This window comes from Colossoma macropomum, unplaced genomic scaffold (assembly GCF_904425465.1).
Source record: "Colossoma macropomum unplaced genomic scaffold, Colossoma_macropomum, whole genome shotgun sequence".
Lineage (NCBI taxonomy): Eukaryota > Metazoa > Chordata > Actinopteri > Characiformes > Serrasalmidae > Colossoma > Colossoma macropomum.
In genome coordinates this window covers 10,580,703-10,605,598 of record NW_023494798.1, presented here as the reverse complement: position 1 = coordinate 10,605,598, position 24,896 = coordinate 10,580,703, and the positions used below count along the sequence as shown (strand labels likewise).

The 24,896-nt window shown below is 40.1% G+C and overlaps 1 protein-coding gene across 1 annotated transcript in view; it reads left to right on the top strand.

The window, feature by feature from the left end:
• cntn5 (contactin 5) overlaps positions 1-24,896 on the top strand; it is a 355,095-nt gene that overhangs the window by 180,544 nt on the left and 149,655 nt on the right. Inside the window, exon 5 of the mRNA XM_036585173.1 lies at positions 1,602-1,777. Coding sequence (XP_036441066.1) covers positions 1,602-1,777 — 176 coding nt within the window. The remainder of the gene's footprint in view (positions 1-1,601; positions 1,778-24,896) is intronic.

Sequence of the window (24,896 nt, the reverse complement as noted above, 5' to 3'; positions counted from 1 at the left end):
GCTTCAATTATTAGCTGGTGCTCTGATGATAGAGGTGTAGATGATTAAAACTCAAGTGAAGGTTTGCTTTGTTAGCAGACTAAATGTGATGCACACCACAGTGCAGGTTTGGTTCCATCTAAACGGTGCTCAAAGAGGCTACGATCACACTGCAGGTAAAAGTGGCCCAAATCTGATTTTCTCACCAAATTTGATTTAAACAGTGGCTGTTCACATTATCTTTTACATGTGATCTGTATGTGATCTGTATGTGACAACAGTCTGAACAGATCAGCTCCCAAACCGACCCACATGCACAAAACAACAGAGCTTCACGCTGCTTTACATGGCTTCACATGGCGCGCCTATTCAGAGGTAAACAGTCATGACTTCCAACGGACGCCAGTCGTTCCCGGAGCTTTCAGTTTTGTCTTCGCCAGAAGCACAATAGCGATCATGAAGCTTCATTGACTGACAAACTGGGCTCATCGTCCAGAATGTGTTTGAGCTCGCAGTTAAAAGTGTACGTTATTCGGACACGGTCACTGCTTTGGTCGGGTCCTTGGATTCTTTAAACTTTGCTTTCAGACTTTTTAACTGTTTATTTAAGCCGCAGCCTCGGTCTCCTGCGGCCGGGTTCATTCATTTCTTTGAACAGGGAGGTGTTTTGGATACGTCTCTTCTAATTTTTTGTACAGAAACATCAGCCTAAATATTTATGAGGTCTCAGCAGCACAAAATTATGGTGAATATTTAGTCAGGATTGACATAAACGTCACATGAAGTCCGATCTGACTGTTCGGACTGAGTCGCATTGCCGCAGATCGGATACGTACCCGATTTCAGGAACACATATGAAAGCGTCTCAAATCGGAATTGAAAATGTCAGATTCAGTCAGTTTTTGCTGTTCACACTGACACACAGACACACGTCTGTGTCACATATGAGGAAAAAGATCAGATTTAACCACTTTTACCTGCTGTGTAAACGTAGCCTATGAGGACTCATATCCGAGAGTACAAAATCGTGTGACTTGTATCGAAGGAACAGCTCAAATCAAACATGTTTTGTGGTGTGTTGATATTAGCCTGTTATCTACTACTGAGCCATTGACCTGTGTAGTTTTTCTTCTATATTTTCTGGACCTAATTTGGCAGCACAGATGGAAAAAGAAACCATAACTACACAGCACAGAATCATTTGGCTCTACAGTGGAAAAGAGGCCATTGTGTATTAATGGTATATGTTAATGTACTGCGGATCGCTTCAGGTTCACAATCGGTTCATCTATTGGCTTCTTTCTGGATGAACCACATAGAATGAATAAAGGGGCTGCTCAGGCTAATTGATCCTGTCTTGAGTGTTTGACCAAACTGGCACACACTGATATGGTTTAATCATGGCTCGTAATTTAGATCAATATCACCGTCTAGCCTTTTAATGCATTCTGTCAAGCTATTCAGTTTCCATTGTGAGATACTGGTTTAGCATCAATAAAGAGTAAAGATGCATAATTTGTAATTCTGATATCCTATTAGTATCATACCAGGTTTTGCTTTCAGTAATGGTTCCAAATGTGCTGCATGTTCTTTCACGAATCACACCTTGTTGTGTTTTTCAGTTGGCTGATCAATGGAACAGATGTGGATGTAGAGGCGGATTTCCGCTACAGTTTGATTGACGGGAACTTGATAATAAACAACGCCAGCGAAGCCATCGATTTTGGGAAGTACCAGTGCAGAGCGGAAAACAGCGTCGGAGCTGTCCTGAGTCGAGAAGCCCTCCTGCAGTTCGCCTGTGAGTAGCTGTTTGTTTTGGGCCTTTCGAGATGCAGCACAGTCAGCTACGTAGCCTGATATGTGCTGGGATGTTCTAAATGAGCTCCTAAGAGGAAGATTGAACAGCAGTGCTGTCAGTTTTAAGAGAAAATAACCTCAGACATGTTTTGAACTGTACAAATGTTTTGTTTTGTTTTGTTTTTTTTTTGTCTCTAGTTTTTCAATTATTAGATATGTTTTCAGTGTGAAATCTTACCTGGCGGTAAAGATATGATCAGAGAGCAACACGGTCTTGTGTTAGCTCACCAAAAAGCTGCTTGCCGCTGCTTCCGGCTGCATCACCCTCAGTACCTCCGGTCACACGCTGCGTGCCGGAGATTAGCCCTTTTAAAACGTAAACATTTAGCTCACGGCTGCCTCTTTGTATCTGCTTAATTTAAGCCATGCTAGGCTGGTTCCGAGGAAAGATGAAGTGAGGTCGGCCCCATGGTTGCTTGGCTGCAGTCTTAAGAACAGGCCCGGGGATTGTCCCTATTAGCTGGGAGAGTGCCCTTAGCGCTGCGGCTCAGTGGTGAGAGAGAGCAGAAAGCACATTTCTTCCCCTGGTAATCCCTTGGCTTCGCTCCAAAACATCAGCACAAGCCAAGGAAGCGTTCAGCGCTGGGCCAGAGGCACAATGCTTGGTGGAAAACACATTGTTAGTTTTCCTTACAGTTTCCCCAGAAGCAATGGCCATAATAGCCTTATTGGCATGTCTACAGGGAGCGTATGCTTCACTATTTCCTGCCCACAGAGCTCTTTTTTGGAGGGGAAAAGAGAAAACACGTTGTAGTGTTTGATGTAACACATTCTTATTGGCGCGCCAGACTTGTAAATACAGACGGCAGATACACACCAATCAGGCATAACATTATGACCCCCTCCTTGTTTCTACGCTCATTGTCCATTTTATCATCTCCACTTACTATATAGGTGCACTTTGTAGTTCTACAGTTACAGACTGTAGTCCATCTGTTTCTCTGCATACTTTGTTACCCTGTTCTTCAGTGGTCAGGACCCCCATGGACCTCACAGAGCAGGTACTTTTTGAACGATAGATCATTCTCAGCACTGCAGTAACACTGACGTGGTGGTGGTGTGTTAGTGTGTGTTGCGCTGGTCTGAGTGGATCAGACACAGCAGTGCTGCTGGAGTTTTTAAACACTGCCCACTCACTGTCCACTCTATTAGACACTCCTACCTTGTCAGTCCACCTTGTAGATGTAAAGTCAGAGACAATAGCTCATCTGCTGCTGTGCAGTTTGTGTTGGTCATCCTCTAGTCCTTCCTCAGTGGTCACAGGACGCTGCCCACAGGACGCTGTTGGCTGGATATTTTTGGTTGGTGGACTATTCTCAGTCCAGCAGCGACAATGAGATGTTTAAAATCAACACCTCAGTGTCACTACTTACTATATAAGTGCACCTATATAGTAAGTGGAGCTGATAAAATGGGCAATGAGTGTAGAAACAAGGAGGTGGTCATAATGTTATGCCTGATCGGTGTATTTTAGCTGTGGTTAGGAACCACGTCATTATAAGCCTTCTCTCAGCTTCACGGCCCGTGCTACTGATATGAAGACGCGTTCGTCTGTGTAGAGTTCAGGATCTCTCGCCAACACAAAGGATGTACACACCCGCCTTTTCATTTCTGCCCACCTCCAGAAATGGATATCACAGACAAGATCTCTAAGCCACCTGAGATTTCTCTTAAGCCTTCTTATGAGTTTGCTAGCTCAGTGCAGCTGCTATTATATTCCTACCACTGGTGAGGTTCAGTTTGCTGCTTCCTGACTCTTAAAACTGGCTTCAGGGAAGCTGAAACAGTGTGGAACACTTGTTAGTCACCCAGGAGTGGATGGTTTGGTTGCTCTTAATGTTTTTTGTTTGTTTTGTTTTGTTTTTAACTTATTCCATCACATTTTTGACCCGAACATGCTTATTAGGTCTGGGCTGAGATTTTTGTAAAGCTGATCTGTGAAATGCAGCTGAAAAGACACTAAATGAACATTAGGACTGCAGCTAACAGTTATTTCTGAAATCATGTGACTGTTATTCGATTAACAGACTAATCTCCCTTTGACGATGGCATTATTCAGAGTTCCATTCTTTAATACAGCAAGCAAATGTAAACTTAAACTTATTGGCCTGTGTAACATTTCTTTGTTATGTAGGCAAAGAATTTGAAAATGTTGTTCAGATTGGTTTGTAGAGAAACTGACCAACTCGTTATAGTGGTGGTGATGGAAACCAGGGAATATTATGTCTAAAACACAAATGTAGCCACTTCATTTACTATCCAAAACCACCTGTGAGCCTACATGTCTTTTGAGTTTGTAATGTTGATAATGATAAAATAATGGTAAAAAATTTAAATCTTTGCCTAATATAACCCTCTATGAACCCCTTTGCCATCAAAGTGCTTTAAAAATATGTTTTAGGCCAAAAGATTTCCTCAAAACTATCTTAAAACAATGTTTTAGGCATCAGGCACCTTCATACAAATATTAAAGGGTATTATAGCTATAATAAAATACTACAAATTTACTTCAGCATTTTTCATAATTCACATAATGGTTGCAGCCATAATGCAGCTGTATTGTCAGTGAGCCTCATGCATTTGAATCCCATCACATTAGAGTTGTGTGCTTTTGAGTCTGAGGCGTATTCTGCAAATCCTTGCCAAAGCCCAGCTTGGGTCATTAGTTGGGTCTCTGCTAGTGTCTTGAAATGGAGACTGGCGAGATGGATGGGTGCGTGGTAGTGCTGATGGGTAGCTGTGAGACACAGTGGTTGGGAACCACACTGCTAGTCTAACTGATAGATGGCCCCCCCCCTGCTTCCAGGAGCATCAAGCATGCACTCTCACATCTGTGCCGAAGTGGCTATGCTTGAAATAAAAAAAACTGAACAGGCTTGAATGCAACTCGGTGGAAATGGATGTGGGTTTTCGCCAAGTTTCTGAAAGTTTCCACCTCTATTTCCACTTTGCCAAGACTTCCCATGAACAACCTGTTCCAGTTTTGGCGTCCTTGCTTCCTCCCTGGCTTTAACCTTGCTGTATTCTCCTTGGCGGGGAACGGGAGTCTGTCAGGGAGACAAAGGAAAGTCCCCTGCAGAAGGCATTGGGATGCAGAGCTTACCCATGTCTCTGCATAACGAATAGTGGCCATTTATCACCCTGTTGGAAGCTCAAGGATCTTTTCCTCTTATTGGCATGGGGCAATCTCCTGCGCCTGATCGGGCACTCCATTCATGCTCAGCAAGAGGTCAGATCTGAATGAATTAAGCTTTATTTCCAAGGCTTTTCACTCAAGACAGCACTCAAACTGTGTTACATACATCAAGCCTTTATTTACAACCTGGGGTAGTGAAACAATCGAGAGTTGTGTGGGTTTGTTCGTGTGTGCATGTTCAGGAGATATAGTACAAGTCCATAGTTAATTTATTTAGTTTTCAATAAAAATGGCCATTAAGTTTTTCAGTATCAGGAAAAAGCAGAAAACATTTAACAGGAAAATAGACAGAAGCTTCAACGACTAAATATCATTTTAAACTGTTCAGTATTTAGTGTGTCCACCCTTTACTTTTATTACAGCTTATTATTCTTTTCAGGAGACTTGCATTCAGTTTTTTTTTAAGAAATCTGCGGGGATATTTTTCCACATCTCTTAAGTTCAGTTTTAGAAGCTAGTTGCATTTCCTGCCTCTTACAATCCAAGTATACCCAAATAAATTCAGTACTGTTGAGGCCTGGACTCTGGCATGGTCAGTCCATTGTTCTGAGAACACCAGCAGCTTCTTTGTTTGATTTTGCAACTTATACTCTTACTTGTATATTTATTTTTGTCAGTAATAACTTTTTGACAGCTACATATCATTGTTGTGGGAAGAAAACCTCATCTAAAAAATGGTAACTTTACAGGAGATGGAAAAAACCTACTTTACTTTTAATGTAAGTCAGTGGAACCAGACTTTTTTCCAAGTCATTTGGGGTCATTTCCTTTAGTCCAGTCATCATGAAATTTACACACAATGTAAAGGGCAAGAGGCATTTCCAAAGTATGTCAAAAACTGAGAAATGACAAAAATGCAGATATGAGGTTTTCTTCTGACAACAGCGACATCTTTTCAGACACATAGTGCTGAGTCATCTTCTCACAGTGGAAGGATTTTTTTTTTTTTTTCAGATCTAAAGCAAGAGTGGAGCTTTAAGTACTGTTTATATGATAGTGAACGTTTGGGTGGTCTGTCAGGTCTTGCATGGTTGTTAGGTGTCTCATTTACTCTGTAACAACACAAATGGATTATCTTACGTCTAAATTCCACAGAAATGTCTTCTAAAAAATGAATTATTGTATGTTTTGACTGGAAATTCAAATGGTCTCTGACTCTTTCACATTATTGTATATATGAGTCATTTTGGGATAATCTGAAAGCACTTTTTATATCCATGAATATCGTTGTGTATAATCAGTAACATCAGTTCAAGCATCTAAACTGCCCCAGTAAAATCTCTGTCTAGTAACTAGCTACTGGGAATCATGCAGCTGTGCAGTTGGCCTTTAAGTTAATGGATGCAAACAGCTCCTCTGTGTAAAGGCAACATTTAGCTTGCAACTTTTCATCTGGCGTCTTTGATTGAAGAGGTAGGCCATGTTTCTCACTGATGGTCAGCCTGTTTGTTTTCAAGAGTGCCACAGTCTCCTATCCTGGCCACAGATGCCTCAATCATCCTTTGTAGAGGGATCAATCCCCCAAAAAACCCCTCTGCCAGGGAAACCAGTTGGAGTGGAGAGAGTATCCACCACCCTGGGAGTTTTAGGTTGGGGGAGGGAAAAACTACAGAAAGAGGGACGGGAACAACACAACAGCCGTGGGTTTCAGTATTCTGCCCGCAGCTTGTGTATTGTGGCTACCATCCTTTCCCTGTTGGACCTTTTTTTTTGCTTCTCTTTGTTTTGAAATTCTGAGAAGCTGAACTCTTAGACTTGGGCTAGTTTGCAGCCCAGGCTTTGAAGGCTATAGGCAGAAGGGACTCTTCTGATCTCGCCTCTCTCGTGAGAGCCCTTCCTCTCGCAGCAGACAAGCAGGGGGATGTGACTGCGGATTTGAGCCTCGGAGACACGGCAGCGCTGTAGAAAATTGCGCAGGGGTGGTTCTCTCACTGTTCGTGAGCTCTACTCCCTTTGACCACCAAAAACAGAGACATCAGGAGTCCTTGAAACTCACCTCCGAACTGTAGAACAGCTCAATTTTGATAGAGGCAGAGAGAAAGCCTCGTCAGATTTATACGGCCTCACAAAGTGACCACGAGAACGGATGTTTTGGTGGATATAAAAACAAGCATCTGTGGGAGCAAGAGAGGTGTTAATGTGAAAGTGAGGCACCATGCCTCGAGCTAACTTGGGTTATAAAAGCAAAACAGAAAGCTTGTTGATGTTTGTTATCTTGGCTGTCTCGTATATCGCTGTATCCTTAGCAGGATCACTGAATGGAGTTGAGAGAAATTCTTTTCTGGACATACTGTATACAGTACTTTCTTAGACAGACAGATGATTACCCAAATGAGAAAAGCTTCAACTCCAACAGATTCATGTTGAATAGCCCATCTGTCTTCTCTCTTTTCCTCCATTTTGCTGAGGATGGATGAATATCGATTCCTGTAGATGTGTCTCACGTTACAGATTGAGTGCTAAGAAGAAAACGAGAGGACCAAGTCAGAGGAGAGAGGCAGGGAGGAAAAAAAAGTCAACAGATTTTAATCTCTTTCCTGACTTCCAGCTGAAAGCTCTATTTTGTCTTCTACAACGCCTCACAAAAAGCCACGGCTCGGGTTTTTAACAGTCGTGTAAATTACGTCAATTTTACAGAGACCAGCTGTCTTTGCAATTTACTGCTGCCATTAAGGTAGGAAAAAAAAAGAAAATGTCAAAAAGATAAAAACTCTGTCACGTAACCCTATTCACCATTTTAAGGACCTTAGCTGTCTCAGAAAACGTTATTTATTTCATTTTTTCGCATCATCCGCAGAGGAACAACAAAGGAAAATCTATTTTCCCATTTAGACTACAGCAAGGCGCATTGATTAGCTATAATTCGTGTGTCATGAGTGAATTGACGAGGGTGGATAAGATGCTGATATGGAGAACAAGGAAGAGGCGGTGACAGGGACTGATAAATCAATAGGCAGCTTCATGACAAGAGGGTTCAGAAGCTTGCCATTCTTACTGTGCTTCGTGACAGCTTGTTAGAGGAGATCACCCTCCTAAGGCCGTACATTACACCCTGGCCCACATCCATTCCACCCTACCAGCCGTAGTGTTAGTGAGCAGCAAATGCTTGGTGTATTCCATAAACTATGATGGGCAAGCAACTGCCAAAAGAAACACATTACAGTTATTATCCTGTGGAAATGCACCACTTACATTTTTTTCATAGACCACAGTGATTCCTAGTACCAAACCACAAGTATCTGCCAATAATGAACAGTATAATGAGTGCGATAGTGATGCTAGTTTTTCTGTTGTAATATTGTCTGGATACTTCAGTATAAGCTCTGCATGTGGTTGTATTATGCTTTGTGCCCTTCTTGTTAAGTTTATTTATATGGTGCTTTTCATAACAGGCGTTGTTGCAACGCAGCTTTACAGAAAAGTCCGAGCCCCCATTAGCATCAGCACCAGTGGCGACAGTGGCAAGGAAAAACTCCCTAAGAGAAAGAGGAAAAAACCTTGAGAGGAACCAAGACTCAAAAAGGGAACCCATCCTCCTCTGGTCAACACCGGATAGCAAACAATAACACAAGAGCAAGATTCTTGTCCCTCTGAAATCATGCTCAACATTATCTGGACAGTAGTAAATTAAATGTGTCCCATTTTACAAATTAGGGCTTGGGCTGTACAATTATCTAACATTAAATGTACATTTTCATTTCTTTTAATAATAGTATAAATAACCTGGAAAATATGTAGAACATTATCAATAAATATTTGTTTTAGCAATGGCATGAGCCTGAGAAACCCCTGTTTGGAAAACTGCAGGGCAGAGCAAAAGGCTTCTCTGTCTTTATGACCTCTCATTTTATAAGACCCTCTCCTGCACCACATATCTCCACCCCCATCTCCGTCTGTTCAAGAAAACATGGCAGAATACGGTTAGTGACCTGCACTGCCAGGTTCTAGTAATAAGGTGAAAAAATCACACTGTGCTGCCAAAAAAATATCAGAAAACACATTAAACAAGAACTAACACTGGTAGTGCTTTTCAAAGATGGAGGGAATTGTTACATGCACAGGGAATAAAGTTGGATGCAGAGTTAGGGACAATCCTCCTGGACAGGTATGTAAACATGATACATATAAACTGTTTGAATGACTGTCTTTGCATAAAGACTCAAATAGATAAATCCTCAATGTGCACAGAGTCTGACAGAGTAATGCTTTGGATGAACCACCTTCACAGACATGGGCAGTCACGGGCTGGAGGTTAGGGAACCAGCCCTGTGACCAGAAGGTTGCTGGTTCAATCCCCTGAAGTGCCCTTAAGCAAAACACCTAACCCCCAACTGCTCCTTAGCATGTGTTCACTAGTGTGTATGTGGTGTTTCACTGCATGGATGGGTTAAAATGTGGAGGTGAAGTTTCCCTGTTGTGGGACTAATAAGGGTCACTTGATCTTAATAGAGGTTTATGTAATACTAGTCAACTGTATTAAACTCCCATGCAGAAGTTAACTAGATGAGACTAAAGATGACTTCTTATAAGTTTTCCATTCTGCCTTTAATCCTTAATTTCTCTCATTACAAAGAAAAAAAAACGACAGCAAATACACTCAGGACTATTCTCGAGCAGCAGATCAGCATAAACTGAATGCCAAGTGTTTATAGGCTTGTAACTTCACTATTCCGCCAGACAAACGAGACACAGGAGTTTACCGTTCGCTCTGGCCAAATGTCGCTGCTATCTAAAGAAGTATTTGGAGAGTGCTTACATAGCGTGATTGGGTAAAGAAGTCTGTCTGAATAAGTGAAATGTAATGGCTTTGAGTTGACGGGCAGGAATGGATGGTGAATCCACAGAGTAAAAAAGTCGTTCCAGTGCTGTTGTAGTTCATCTGTTTAACCGCTAGAGGTTTGCACATCTTCAGTTTTGATTCGTGCACATTTAAGGTTTCACAGATTTATCAGGGTCCATAGAGTGTGTATTGACAAAAAAAAGGAAAACTACTTTTTTAGAATAAGAAAACACACAAATAGGAATATGTCACACTTTATCGTTACTCAGATTAAGCAAAATAAGTGCTCACCACTCTTTTGGTCATTGCACTTTGAATGAAATTGCATACTCACTCTGAAAATATCTCCAGCAATAAAGGAAGCTGGTGCATCTTTTTATATAGTTAATATAGAATATAGTTTATATAGCACCCAGAAATCTCCATTTCCACATTCTGATCCTTTTCACTGAGGTCGATGTGAAAATACATGTGGCGTAACTCCTCTGGTGGCAGATTTAAGCAGGTCAGATTTGAAGGTGATATCCAAGTCCCAACAAAGAATGTATCACCAAAATCGCAACAGAGAACTGACAACAGAATTTGTTGTCAATTTACTTTTGACTTGCAATCATATCAACCAGTATATCACTGATTAACTAAACTACTACTGGAGTAAATTCTTGACTACATAGAATAGAACTGTATTAGCCATTTTGTCTTGTTATCAGAATTTGTATGTCCTTAAAATTGGTATCAATGTTGGTGACAAAATTTTAATATTATTCAATGTTACATTTTGCAAATTAGTGATGGGAAATTTGGCAATACGTTATCATTATAATGATCACGATAATGAACACTGCTGCATTTAGTGCATTGCATTTAGTAAACTATTGAATAAAAATGATTGTATCCATAGTTTCTGATACAATCTGATACTTGTTCTCTTTTTATCTGTTCTAACCTTAGAAAAGCTTAGAAAAATATCCTGATACTTTCTGTGAATCGTGAATCTGCCTTAAAATCCCCAGTATTTTTGGATTTGTTTTGCCATCTCGCTCATCCCTAGCTTAAATTAATCTAACATCATTGTATTTGTACAACTGGAACAGTCGAGTATCTGTGTTGGTTTCTCTCTCTCTCTTATACACGTTTAGCATCAGTTGTCCTGGTGTCACCTCTTTTTCTTTTCCAACCAGTGCCTTTCATTTTTCATAGAGAAGGGCGACTTTGATCTGTCCTTTTCATGGCGTGAGGCCCCCGTAGCTTACGCTAATAAACATGGCCAGCGTGCCCGTTGACGTGTCTCTGGGGAACAGCGCTACAATTCCCTCATTGTCGTGATCGGCCAGCGTGTGTCTACTCATGCTTCAAATGAACATTTTAGCCTGACAAAACTGTGTCATAAACAGGCCAGCCGCCTCCTCGCTGCCCAAACGCACGCAGAGTCTGAAAAGCGTTAGATTAACAGCATCTCTGAGGCAGTGAGTGTTAACCCATTTACAGCTGAAAGGCTGGAGCGCTTATCTTCTGGGATGTGCTCGTGTTCATTCAGGAGCGCCCAGCCGTGCAGCATTCAGCAGAATTAAAAGTGCACGGTATTCAGAATCAAAAGAAAGACGGACCGTGGTTTCATCTCTATAGGTGCTCGTGTCCACATGATCCAGCGCTGGTGCCAAACACAGCCTTTTGTTTTAGCTTCAATAGCAGAATCAGACAGAGAATAACAACTGTGCCAAGCTGGTTTTGGCGAGCAGTGTTGCACTGCCGTGTCTCATTCTTAGAGTAGGTCTACAAACGCCCATGTTTGCAGGTGGTCATTTCAGGATTCACAACATTTTATACCTACGCCAAATGTACTCGATCATCCATATTTACAGTCAAAATGTGTTCAATGCCAGAGTTTGCTTTCTGTGTTTCATTCGAGCCTTTTGGAGCCAGTTGTTAATTTGTGAGTTAAAGGTTAATAGTAGTGCCTAAGTCGAGACATTAGTGAAGCTTTGTAAAATGCTTTACAGTGGTTGCTCTGTGTATGTTTTTCATTGTTGCATAAAAATCATTTTGTAGGCTTATGTTTGCTACTTTTGACCACAAATGATGTGATATTTGTCTTGCTTCAGTATTAAAATCAAATCTTTAGGTTTGATGCCTGTTCGTTCAAGTATTTAGGCAATGAAGTTTGAAAACAATTGTTTACTCTAGTTTAACATGTAAGCAATGATGCATCCCAAGTTTTGGCCTTATGTTTCATGTCGTAACGTGCACAGCAATTCTAAAAATTTATGTATTCATTTATCTATTTTTTAAATCATTGACTGTGTTGTTCTGTAAGTCATGTGTCTTGATCATAAAAACAAACAATACATTGGAGCTTAGGTTAAAGTAATCCCTTTTTATCTTCCCATCAGTGGTATCCAACCCAGTAAGCATGGCTTCTTCTGTAAGCAACGGCTGCACCCTGTTGCCTTCGAACAGTGGGTCTGTCAGTGACGCCCAGAGTGCCTGGCTTGGAGCAAAGTCAGGAGAGGCTACAAGGCTAATGTGGGGCACGTTCATATTTTCCCAGTGTTCTATGTTATCAGGGCTCCACGTCCTCTTAGCTCTATTTATTTCACATCAAGCCATCAAGCCTTAATTTGATTAATTAGGGAGACCTATGAAAGGGTTGCTAGGGTCATGGTTAGGGTCTGAGCATGGCAATCATACATAAACTTTGTGAATAATTGCTTTGTCTGGTTTAAAGATGGTGCATTGCCCTTATTTGTTGTTGCTATTTGTGTGGCCCTTAGCTTGCTGACTAGCGAACTAGCACAGCAACAATTGCACATCAGCAGACATTTTGCCACATAAAGCCCAGTTAGAGCATAGTGGGCGAAATGGGTGGCCCCCTATTGGCCATTCCACCAGCAAACTCGCTTGCTCACCTGAGATGGAAATCCGGTTCTCATCTGGCTTTGTAAATCATACTCAGTTCCATCGGAATGTATTTCAAAGAAACAAACAAATAGTTTAAATTAGAAACTCCAAAACAGGTGGAAATTAGTTTTTATGGTTACTGTGAAAAGGGGTAAAATAGAAATATATTCTGGGCAATTTCTGTGCCTGAACTTTATATATTGCTGTTGTCGGAAGAAAACCTCGTATCTCCATTTTTGACATTTTTCAGTTTTTGACATCATTTGAAAACGCCTGTTATCCTTTACACTGTTTGTAGATTTCAGGATGAATGGACTAAAAGAAACGACCCAAAATGACTTGGAAAAAAGTCTGGTACCACTGACTTACATTAAAAGTAAAATAGGTTTTTTCCTTTTCCTGTAAAATTACCATTTTAGAGATACGAGGTTTTCTTCCAACAACAGCGATATGTATATGTATATGTATATGTATATGTATATGTAAATGTATGTTAACTTGATTCTTGCTCTAAGGAGTAATTTGAGCTAATTCAATAATGGACATCCCTTAAAATGGCATCAAGGGTTTCCCCATGGTGAAACGGAGAGGAAACGTAATGAGGGCATGTTAAAACTATACTAAAATGGAGGCCAGATGTCGTTGAGAATGTACTCAAAGATTCCTTTGTTAGCATGGTTGCTAACTTTTGTTATGTTTTATGATGCTGTTATTATTAAGTTTAAAAAAATTCATGAGTAAAAACACTAATCACTGAATAGATTCTTACTCTTGTTGACTGAAATGTACAAACACGGTGTGTTTTAATAAGGGAACATATTTGGAACCAGCAGGTCCAAAACCAAACATTAGCTACTCTTTAGTTAGTTCTTGTTGAGGAAACATGATTGAGGAAACATGAGGCCATGATAATTTAGAGTTGTTTCCTAGACAATTTCAGTGAGGGAACATTCGGCCCTGGGAATTTAGGGCTGTTTGCAAAATTACAAAGGTGGAACCTGAGGCCTGGGGAACATGGAGCCTTGAAAACATAGGACTGTTCTCTAAAATGAATCTTCTAAATCACTTGCGACAAACCAACTTATTAAATAATCTCAAATTCATTTGCTTATGTAATTTTTCACAATGCATGATAGACAGTTTTGTATAAAAAAGAAAAATAGACACAAAATTCAGGCATTTAAGCGGCTGCAACAACTGTTTCTAGCCATGAAATATGTAATATACTTCTGTCCATTTTTGTAGATAACAGTATATAATACTGTTGACAGCTCAGTGCTCTTAGTTCCAGTGCAAAAGCTTCAGACACAAAACATGTCTTGACTATGCTTAGGTTAAAGAGATATTGTGTAAATTTGATTTTTCACCACATTAATAGGCCTGATATTCAGTTTCTCAGCTTCATACCTAAAGTGTGAGCTTCAGGTAGTGATTTTTGAATGTGAGAAGTGCCATTACACTTATGAGTAGCGCGATCAGTCAAATGTCTCAGGTTCAAGATCAGTCATTGTCTTATTGTATACCAAATATACTGGTGTGGGTGAACCTAGCCCTAACCCTAATGCCTTAACGGCCTCTCTGAAGACAGAATAGGGTCTTTCTTTGTTCACCGTCTCTCTTTTTCCCCTATGGATACTCCCAGGGTAAATTAGCAAACAATGTGGTTGTTTCTAACTGGAGAAGTCGACAGAAAATGGAATTTTGACTTTGAACCTCGATCTAGCATTGGATATAAATATAGCACAAAGTACTTTATATCATCGCCAGGCCTAGTAATCAATCATTTCCCAGAAGAAGGCTTATTCTCATTAAAGGGAATATAAAATGCATCCTAATGCATCAGTGTGAAGGTGATGCTTCACATGTGAAGTTTTCATGATGTTATAATTGATTATAATGAATGGGGAACCCTCAGGACTTGAATATTTTGGTTCATTTTTAGTTAATGTTATCATCATCCTTGTTGCAAGTATTGTTCCTTCACTGTTCATGTTTTCTAGTTTTGTAAGAAACAAAAAGGTTGAATTTTTTTATTTACTTCATTGTATTTAGGTAGATACAACCAAGTCAGCTCTCCCATTCATCTGATGTGTTAGATTAGCCACTAACAATTACAAAGCCATAGTGGAATCAAACAGTGATTTTGATTTTCAGGCCAATTTTATGAGAAAAAAACATCATTCTACATCTCCAGGAAGTTATATATAGGCTCACTGATGTGTTTCAGTCAGATATTAGGAATGGGAAATAGCAGCCCCTCTGTGCCAGAATTCTAAAAAAATATATGTTAATATATCAGCTGTAAATAAAGCATAAAATGTCTTTTACAAGCTTTTCATGTCCAAGGCCCAGTCCCATTTCACCCCTCACCCCTACCACTGAGCCCTTAGCCCTCTGTTTTCCACGTTTCCACATCTAGGTTTAGGGTGTCCTGATTCTTGTTGAGATGGAGGGGTGGGGTGAAGTGTTGGGGCTACATGACCCTCCAAACAGAGGTTTTTCAGAGACTCCAAATAGAGTGACATGAGAAAAAAAGAAAAACCGGTAAGATGGAGCACAAGAGACCAATGAAACCCACAAATGTGTGAATTTTCTCTGGTAAAAATTACGATAACCACTGTATTATCTTAGTTTAATGTCATTCCAATGTATTATGGTCGTTTTCTTCATAACAAGCATAAAAAATAATAATAGCACGCTAATAGCATGCTAATGTCTCGGTAGCTAGCTGGCTAACTTTCCCGTTCCACCTTAAATAGTCCAGCAGTTCTGATGCCTGAAGCACCAGAATGTAACTGCTGCACCATTTAAGGTGGAACAGGAAAATTCGAACAAGAATCTGGTGAATATCTGACTTCAGCTTCATATCACTGAAGAATTAGGGGTGGGTGATAATAAATAATTGCCCCCCTCTTTGAAGTCATATGATTCCCTAAATGTAACTAAAGCCCAGCAGTGAGGAGCTGAACTTTACCCTCCTCTGCTGTCACTGCAGACTGGCAGGGTCGCCTACAGAGCAGCGCTGGTAGCTGTTAATGAAGTAATTGTTTTTTTTTGTTGTTGTTTTGTTTTTTTTTAAATTTGAGGGTCCCATTTCATAGGGGAAGATTTCAACCACTACCCTGTTCCAAGGGGTTAGGCTGACACTTGAAAACAAGGGGTAGGGATAAAAAGAAGAAATGGGATTGGGCCCATGTTTAATTTTGAATAGCCAAAAAATGTTCATATAAATTACCATTAGTTAGCGCTAACATGCTACTAGAATCATATAGGGGTATTGGCAGAGACTGGCATTACTGTAGATGTGTTTTTACTCTTATGTTCCGTTTTGGCATTATGACCCAATGCTAAAGGTATTTTCAAATGTAATAGTTAAAAAAATCATCTTCTCCACAACTATTAAGTTCCTCTGCTTACATTTGTGTATTCAGTTTATTCAGTTTTTTAAAAAATAATTCAGAATCGGATAAAGTGTATCAAGTTAAATGGAATCATGATGGAATCCCAGATTTTCATGACGCAGTGAATCATTTACTAACTAATCAAAGCAAACTGTAATTAGGTCAGAGATTTATGACCTAATAGAAACAGATATAGAGCAAAGGAGAGAGGCAAGGACAGAAAAAAGGCAGAGAAAGGGAAAGAAAGAAAGAAGAAATGAGACAAAACGAGGGTGAAAAAGAAGGACAAAAAGGTAGGGAAGGGGAAGAGAGAGTGGAAAGAAGGCGTAGAAGTGCTGGATGAGCAGAAACCTGCCCCCGGTCGGCACTTTGTCACGGACCCCCTGCTGTGTGACATCACTGCTGTGCAAAATTAAAATTGCCTCATATTAGACTGAAAGGGGATAATCAAACGCCACCCACATCCAGCTCAGAAATAGTAGCACCGCAGATGCCCTGAAAGCTCCTGCCTTCAATATAAGCCCACAATGCTGCGGCGCAGAGATTAATTACCAACGCGTCTGTCGCTGCTGATGCCGTTTCACACTGCTTACACCGATGAGTACAAAAACGGCTATTTTTTGCTCTACAGCTTTCAGAAACTTACCACCACTCGTAGCTACTTGCATTGACATTCGTCTTCTATCGCTAAGCCAAAGCTGTTTGTCTCGCCTTTTGATCCTGAACACAGAAAGCAGGTTCTGCAGAGTCACTTTTCGCTGACCCGGGGCTTTAAAAGAAGCACAGTTCAGCAAAGTTTAATTTCAAAGCACCAAATAGTTGAACAATGTCTCATTTCCAAGCACTTCGGCATCATTCAAATGCACTTTTCCCCTTCATACAGCGATGCGTAATTGGTGCTTCTGCTGATACACTGACCTTCATAAATATTGTTTACAACACATTTCCATTTGGCCCCTGTAATTGAGAACCGCAAGTTTGCATGCTCGAGCAGAGAGAAGTTGACCTTTACAAACAATTTACCCATTGGCCACAAAGAGCGGCGACAGATTCAGCGTCCCTAGGATGTGTGCAAATGTATCGTGGAGTTCATGTTCATTTTATTTTCCCTCTCCCTAATGTAAGCACGTTGCTATGCATGTCGTTAAAGCATTATGTTGATGTCAAGAGGTCAAGCTTCCACTGAGCTCAAAAGGAAACCATTTTTCTTTTCAATCAAACCTCAAACCTTTTCAATGCAGTTAAAGTTACTAAGGGTGTAAGGGCTGTTGTGTTTGATTTGTCTTGAAAGGTAAGTGTTTTCTGCACTTCCTCTGCCCAATAAAAAAAAGCCTTGTAGAGTTTAGCAGTGTTTTCGCTGGGCACACAGGGCTGGCAAAGAAATGTTTGTCTATATATTGTTCATTTGTGGTTTGATGTGATTTGGTTTAGTTTATTTTGTACAATAAAAAACTCAGGTTGACTTCGGTTGTTGAAAATGGTTCTTAAAAGCCATAGTTAACCCACAGAAAGTTACCTAAGAATCTGAAATGGATTTATTATGAAGTATAAAATGGTTTTATTAACCGTCAAAAATTTTGTTTGTAATCTGATATACATTTTTGCTGATATTGCCCACTGATGACAGAGTTTCTTTCATTCTGTTGAATATTTAAAAGATTTAATTCCAAACAATCTATATTGAAACAGTGTTGGATATGAAGAGTTTTTGATAAGAATGACAGCTGATGTTATTGGGGAAAAAAAATTCTCTAATAAAAGTGGCCGGACTCAGCACCCAGTGATTTTGATCGTGGCATGATTTTTGGTGCCAGATGGGCTGGTTGATTTCTGTAACCGCTGAGCTGGGATTTTCACACACCATGGTCCCTAGAGTTTACTCAGAATGGTTCCATAAAGAAAAAAAATCATCCAGCGAGGGGCAGTTCTGTTGAGGTCAGTGGAGAACGGCCAGACTTGTTCAAGCTGGCAGAAAGGCTACGGTACCTGAGATAACCACTCTGTACTTAAAGCTGAGGATGCAGTGGGCTCAGACTCACCATAAGTGGACAGTTGAAAAAGGTGGTGTAATGGTGAGGGGAATGTTTTCTCAGCACACTTTGGGCATGTTAATACCAGTCTATCATCATGTGGATCCCTTTATGGCCACGATTTCCCCATCGTCTGATGGCTACTTCCAGCATGATAGTGCACAATGTCACAAAACGAAAGTCGTCTCAAACAGGTTCTATGAACAAGACAGTGAGTTCAGTGTTCTTCAGTAACCTTCCCAGTTTCTAGATCTGAGTCCAATAGAACACCTTTGAGATGGTAGAACAGGATATTTGCACCTGAAAAATCTGCAGTAATTACATGATGAGATCACGTCAACACAGACCAGAATCTCGAAGGAATGTTTTCATCTTGTAGAATCCATGCCAGGAAGGATTGAGGCTGTTTTGAGAACAAAGGAAGACCCTACCCAGTATTAGCATAGTGTTCCTGATAAAGTTATCAATGAGTGTATATCATAAAAAAAAATTAATTCTTGAAAGTGTTCTTTAATGCCAAAAAACATGTTCACAATGCAATATTTCTCACCATATAAGCATCACAATACAATAATAATAATTTGTCCTGCTAACTGTGCTGGACAGACATAGAGTGAGCTTATCTACTAAACTAACATTGTCTGGAGCCACAGATATATATATATATATATATATATATACACCCTGGACAGGTCACCAGTCCAGGAACTGAACCCAGGCCATTCTTGCTGTGAGGCGACAGCGCTACCCATTGCGCCACCATGCCGCCTCTTTCTTTCTTTCTTTCTTTCTTTCTTTCTTTCTTTCTTACTTACTTACTTACTTACTTACTTACTTACTTACTTATCTATCTATCTATCTATCTATCTATCTATCTATCTATCTATCTCTCTCTCTCTCTCTCTCTCTCTCTCTCTCTGATATGAAGCACTGCTCTTTGAAAAAAATCAAGCCATTTGACTCTTAATGGCACCCATTTGAGGAGAGTTTACCCTGCTTCATGAGTGAGTGAGTTACTTACCAACTTCACTTACTTTCTTTACTTACTTACTTACAATCCAGATACATGCGGTGTTTGACATCACAAAAAAGAGTACCTAGATATTTATGTGCTAGACTGCAGGTTTTCCCACATGAAATACCTGTGTTTGAACACTTAGCCAAGCAGCTAACTTAGACCATTTTTTTTGCTATCAGATAAATATTGGGTGCTTTAAAGCTCACTACACTACAAAGCATCAACACAAGGTAAGCCATTCACTTACCTTGAATTAGAACTGCAACAAATGTTTGTAAAATTCTATATATAAAATATTGAAAAATGGAAAAGAAATTCAAATAATTCGTATTTGTGCCCCTTTCATTTTATCAGCCCACCAGGAAACAAACTTTTGTTTATTAAGTGAAACACTACTATATGCAGTACTGCACTGCATCTACATAAAGCAAGATAATCTGTCTGCACGTCACATAAAAACAGAGATTTATGATTAATGTTTTTCGTCTCTGTCAAATAGTCCTTTCCTGTCTATTCCATGGTGATATCTCAGCAGTAATAAGACTAACTGTTTGTTTCAAAGCTGGAATTAAGGTGATACTGTTGATAATGTTGGTTTTAATCACCCACTACAGTCCAAATGCTTTTTCTTCTAGCTAGCTAGTCTGCTCACTACTGTATTTATTTCCGAGAATAAACGACAGTGTGCTGGTTAGCAAGCTGTCCATCTGGAGCAGAAACGTATTAGAACTGCACCAGGTAATAATTGTTTGTCGCTGATAAACAATCACTGATTAACTATCTTGTAGGATTTCAAGTTTCATTAAGAAATAATAATAATAAAAATAATATTAATAATAATAATAATATATTTTGAACACAGCTCTACATGTGACACTGAAATATACACGCACTGACACTAAAAAGGCAGGGGGCCAATGGCGTGGCGTTGTGTCTGAATTTTGCTCTGATTAGTTATGGTGATGTATGCAAATATAATTTGTTGTGGCAGATTAACTGCAGGAGTTCCACCTGCCGAGCCTTTCATACTCTGCCCCTCCACCAGGCTCTCTCTCTCTCTCTCTCTCTCTCTCTCTCTCTCTCTCTAGTGCAGATTTAATTATGGTACCAGCAGCGAGCAGCTCGTGCCAGAGCCAGTGATGGACATGTAGCCATGATGTCCCAGGAGAGTTATTCACACCATTTCAAAAATCGTATTAATTCAATGGCCGTCATCAAACAAGCCCAGAAGGCATGATGAATGTGTGAAACGCTGAACTGTTATTTGGCCTTCTGTCTTTCGATGTGTCTGTGCTTGCTTTACTCTTGGGAGATGAGAGATGGAGAGGTTATTGTTCTTCTAGCACATTTTTCTATTTGCTGGAGATCATGATCATGAAAGAAATGTTTCCGTCCAGAATTCTGAGCGTTCTCAGGGCAGCTGGCTTTCTGCCGGCCAGGCGAGTATGTGCTAGGTTTGCAATCGACTGGGTTTTTCTACAGATCAGTCTCCCAGTCTGCTAAAGAAACTGGGTGGACCCTCTTAGTGCTCTTGTAAGATGTAGAGCGGAGCAGTGTTATGGAGGCAGCTGGAATTTTTGTGCCTGTTTTCTAAAGCTTTTTTCAGGCCTAACAGTCCATAGCAGATTTGGTGAGATGTGATGGTTTGACCAAAAAATAAATTAAAAAATGTTGAACACAGATTTTTCCCTTATCACCAATGCAGGCAACTCGTTTGGTGTTTAGGGTTTGCTTCGGTAGTTCTTCACTTTAGCTGCAAAGGTAATTTAGTTAACGGAAGCATGTAGACATCCTTGTGAATTGTGTGTAAACTGTATGCATAAATAATTACATGCTTGCCTCAAACTGCACTGCACAAAAGTACGTTGCATAGCTACACAGCAGTTGCAGCTTTCTTAAAGACTGGATTGTGCATGGAAGCCTTAAGCCTCCTTAAACTGTTTTGAAGTATCCATTGTTTATAAGGCTGCATATTAAATTATGTTTTCATTGCTATGAGAGTCCATGATAAACACCTTGTTAAGGGCTGTGATGACAGTACAGATGAAATTTCTTCATGCAGTATGCAAAAGTGAGATTATTAGATGGACAAAAAAGTAACCCAGCAAGTTCCTCACTGTGCTGGGCTTGAACTCTGCTCTGCCACATGGACAGAAAGTGACTTAACCTTTCAGTTAAACAGTTACAAAACACACGCATGCACAGCTACTCCATCCTGAAATACTAGTTATAAAAATGCTTACAATGTGATGATGGTTCTCACTCCCAGTGCTGTACATAGAATGTATAGACTGTATATTTAATGTATGAAGCAGTAGTGGCAATCACAACAAATTGCATCATCATAAGGAGCTTTTTGAGAAATTGATAATACACACACTCACACACACATAATGTCATATACACACCGATCAGGCATAACATTATGACCACCTCCTTGTTTCTACACTCATTGTCCATTTTATCAGCTCCTCTTACTATATAGGTGCACTTTGTAGTTCTACAGTTACAGACTGTAGTCCATCTGTTTCTCTGCATACTTTGTTAGCCCCCTTTTACCCTGTTCTTCAGTGGTCAGGACCCCATGGACCCTCACAGAGCAGGTACTATTTGGGTGGTGGATCATTCTCAGCACTGCAGTAACCTGACGTGGTGGTGGTGCGTTAGTGTGTGTTGCGCTGGTCTGAGTGGATCAGACACAGCAGTGCTGCTGGAGTTTTTAAACACCTCAGTGTCACTGCTGGACTGAGAATAGTCCACCAACCAAAAATATCCAGCCAACAGCGTCCTGTGGGCAGCGTCCTGTGACCACTGATTAAGGACTAGAGGATGATTAGCTCACACTGTACAGCAAGAGATGAGCTACAACGCACGTGCGTCTAATAGAGTTGACAGTGAGTGGACACAGTGTTTAAAAACTCCAGCAGCACTGCTGTGTCTGATCCACTCAGACCAGCACAACACACACTAACAAATAGTACGTGCTCTGTGAGGGTCCATGGGTGTCCTGACCGCTGATGAACAGGGTAAAAGGGGGCTAACAAAGTATGCAGAGAAAAAGATGTAAGTGGAGCTGATAAAATGGACAGTGAGTGTAGAAATAAGGAAGTGGTCATAATGTTATTCCTGATCGGTGTATAACGTTTTTATTGGTCTCTATTGAAACATTGACAGTGAAAATATACATTAGTGTTTGTGTTTGTAGTTTACTGCAGGCAGGTTAAAGAGCACAATATCTGTGGCACTTTTCTATAATAACTCGTTTTAGTCATCGCCCCCTTAAATAGGAGAAAATGAAAGTGCTTTCTGGTCAAAAACTTTGATCTAATCTTACTTTGTTCTTGATAAGGTTTTGTAGCCTTTGGAATGGTTTGGTTTGCTATTGGTTTAATGAATCGTGTGTTAACTTATTGTTAAAATTATAAAATAGCTAAAGGTTACATTCTGAATAACTGATATAATCAGTAAGCCATTCCATGCATGGAAGGCTGCTGTGCAGCTTTGGCAGTATAACAAGTACTATAAACAACTGATAAGGGGAAAAAAACCTTCCATGGATGGTGCATTTTCATACATTTACAACGTCCAACTTCGTTGATAATCATAATATATGAAGACTTCAGCCTAACCCACATGTTCTTAGAGTTAAAGGGGTTAAAGCCCAGGGGTGGCGCCACACCTCCAAAAGTTGAGCGGAAAAAGCAATTAGGCCACTGACTAAAACTGCCTTTCATGTCATGCTAATGACTGTACTATAAACCTGTTCAAAAGTCGGTAGTAACTAGTTACATTTATGCAAGTACATGTACATCAGTAAAATATTGATGGATTTTACTCTCGTGAGTATTTTCAAATCGTATTACTTTTACTTCTACTGAAGTATATTAGTGAGTAAAAGAATCTTTTACTCTGTTACATTTCATCCATTTGAATTTAGTTACTAATTCCTTTTTTGGGTTTAATTCCAGTTTGTTTTGATGGTGCCAATCCCAAAAAGAGAAGAACAGAGCGGCACAATCTTTAGCTTTTATGATGATAAATGCTGGATGTACTGAGAAGTTCCTCTGCAGTACTCAGTACTTAAGTAGATTTTGACCTGCTTCTTTTGTATTTCTACTCAAGTTGATTTGGGGAAGGTACTTTTACTGGTGTAATTATTTTATGCAAGTATCAATACTTCTACTTGCGTATTGATTTAGTCCACTCTACCCACCTCTGAACCTGATCATGAACAGTGTCAGTGTTAGTTTTGATGCTGCTTCAGTAGCTGCAGCCTCAGATAGCAGTATTTGTTAGCTCTCTCTGAGGAACATCGGGCTGTTTTCTTAGCCAGTTCATTTTCCAAAGACCCACCACAGTTTGTTTTTTAAATTTCGTTCGGATGGTGGACTGTAAGGGCTAAAGTGAACTAAATTACATCTCCATGAAAACAGAAAAACAGAAAACAGAGACGCTTGTCATCTATATGAATACAAAATTACATTTAACCAATCAGGTCGCTGATGCTTGGCCAAAAATTTGCTCCACGGTCCATGCACCAAAATCTAATGCATATCATTATTTTGTTGCTTGTCTATTTACAGCAGGTCGCAGAGCAGGCATGATATGAGCGTTTGTGAAGAGTAACATGTTAAAGCAGCAGGTTTCGCAGATGGTACAGTAAAAATGTGCACTGGAAAAAAATAACTTGCTCTAGTGTTGAATTTCCTTATGAATTAGCATGGTTCAGTGGTTTGGTGCTTCCTGAATTCAGGTGGAGTCGCACGTCAAAACCGAACTAAAGAAAAGGTTCAACAGGTCCGCACCCACCACGGCAGGTCTGAAAACACCTCAGCTAAAATGGAGATTCTGATTGGCTCTGCCGCTCAGTTTTACTCTGTTCATGCTGGTCAGCGCTTCATGCAGTTTAGAGACAATGGAGGTTTTTATGTCTCGTCCTGAACTCAAAAAGTAGTGGGGGCGCTGCCCAGTAGTGGGGCAAATGCCCACTCACCACCATGGTTCCGGCGGCCCTGTTAAAGCCTTTATACTTCTGTGACAAAGGAACGTAGGGGTAGCTAGAAGATGTTTATACCTTCAAAAATGACACTTTTTATGAATCTCTAGTGCTGTGCAATCAGGCAAACATAGATTGCTTAACCTTGTAGAAATTTTCAGCAGCGGTGAACTGTGACCGTTAGAGCTAGGCCTTCAGTTCAGACCACAAATGTCAAGACTTGGTCAATAAAATGTGCAAAAAAATGCCTCTATGATTATACTAATACCTGTTAGTGGACCTGTAGGATTTCTTTTTTTAATAACTTTTTATTAATTTTGATAGTAAACACACAAACAACATTCTCTGCATATCAATGCCACAGAAGGATTAGGGGGGGGCTCTTAAAAAAAAGGAATTTGTGTATATGTACATACATACATATACATCATACACATGCACACATACATACACACATTCAACATAAGCAAGATGTCTACAGAGTCTTAACATAATTATTGGCCTCAGTCCAAAAGCGAATCGTTGCTGCCTTGGCATTTTAGAATCTGGCAGTTGCCTGTTCTAGAATAAGAATGTCCAGAAAATATCCACACCATAACTGATAAAGAAAGGTTAGTTTCAAACCAGCCCTTCAAGATTGATTTCTTGGCCGCAGTTAAGGCTGCCATCATGACTTTTCTTTGCTGTATAGTAAGCATCAAATTAGAATCATCAAGAAGTAAAAGTAAGGCTGGAGACAAG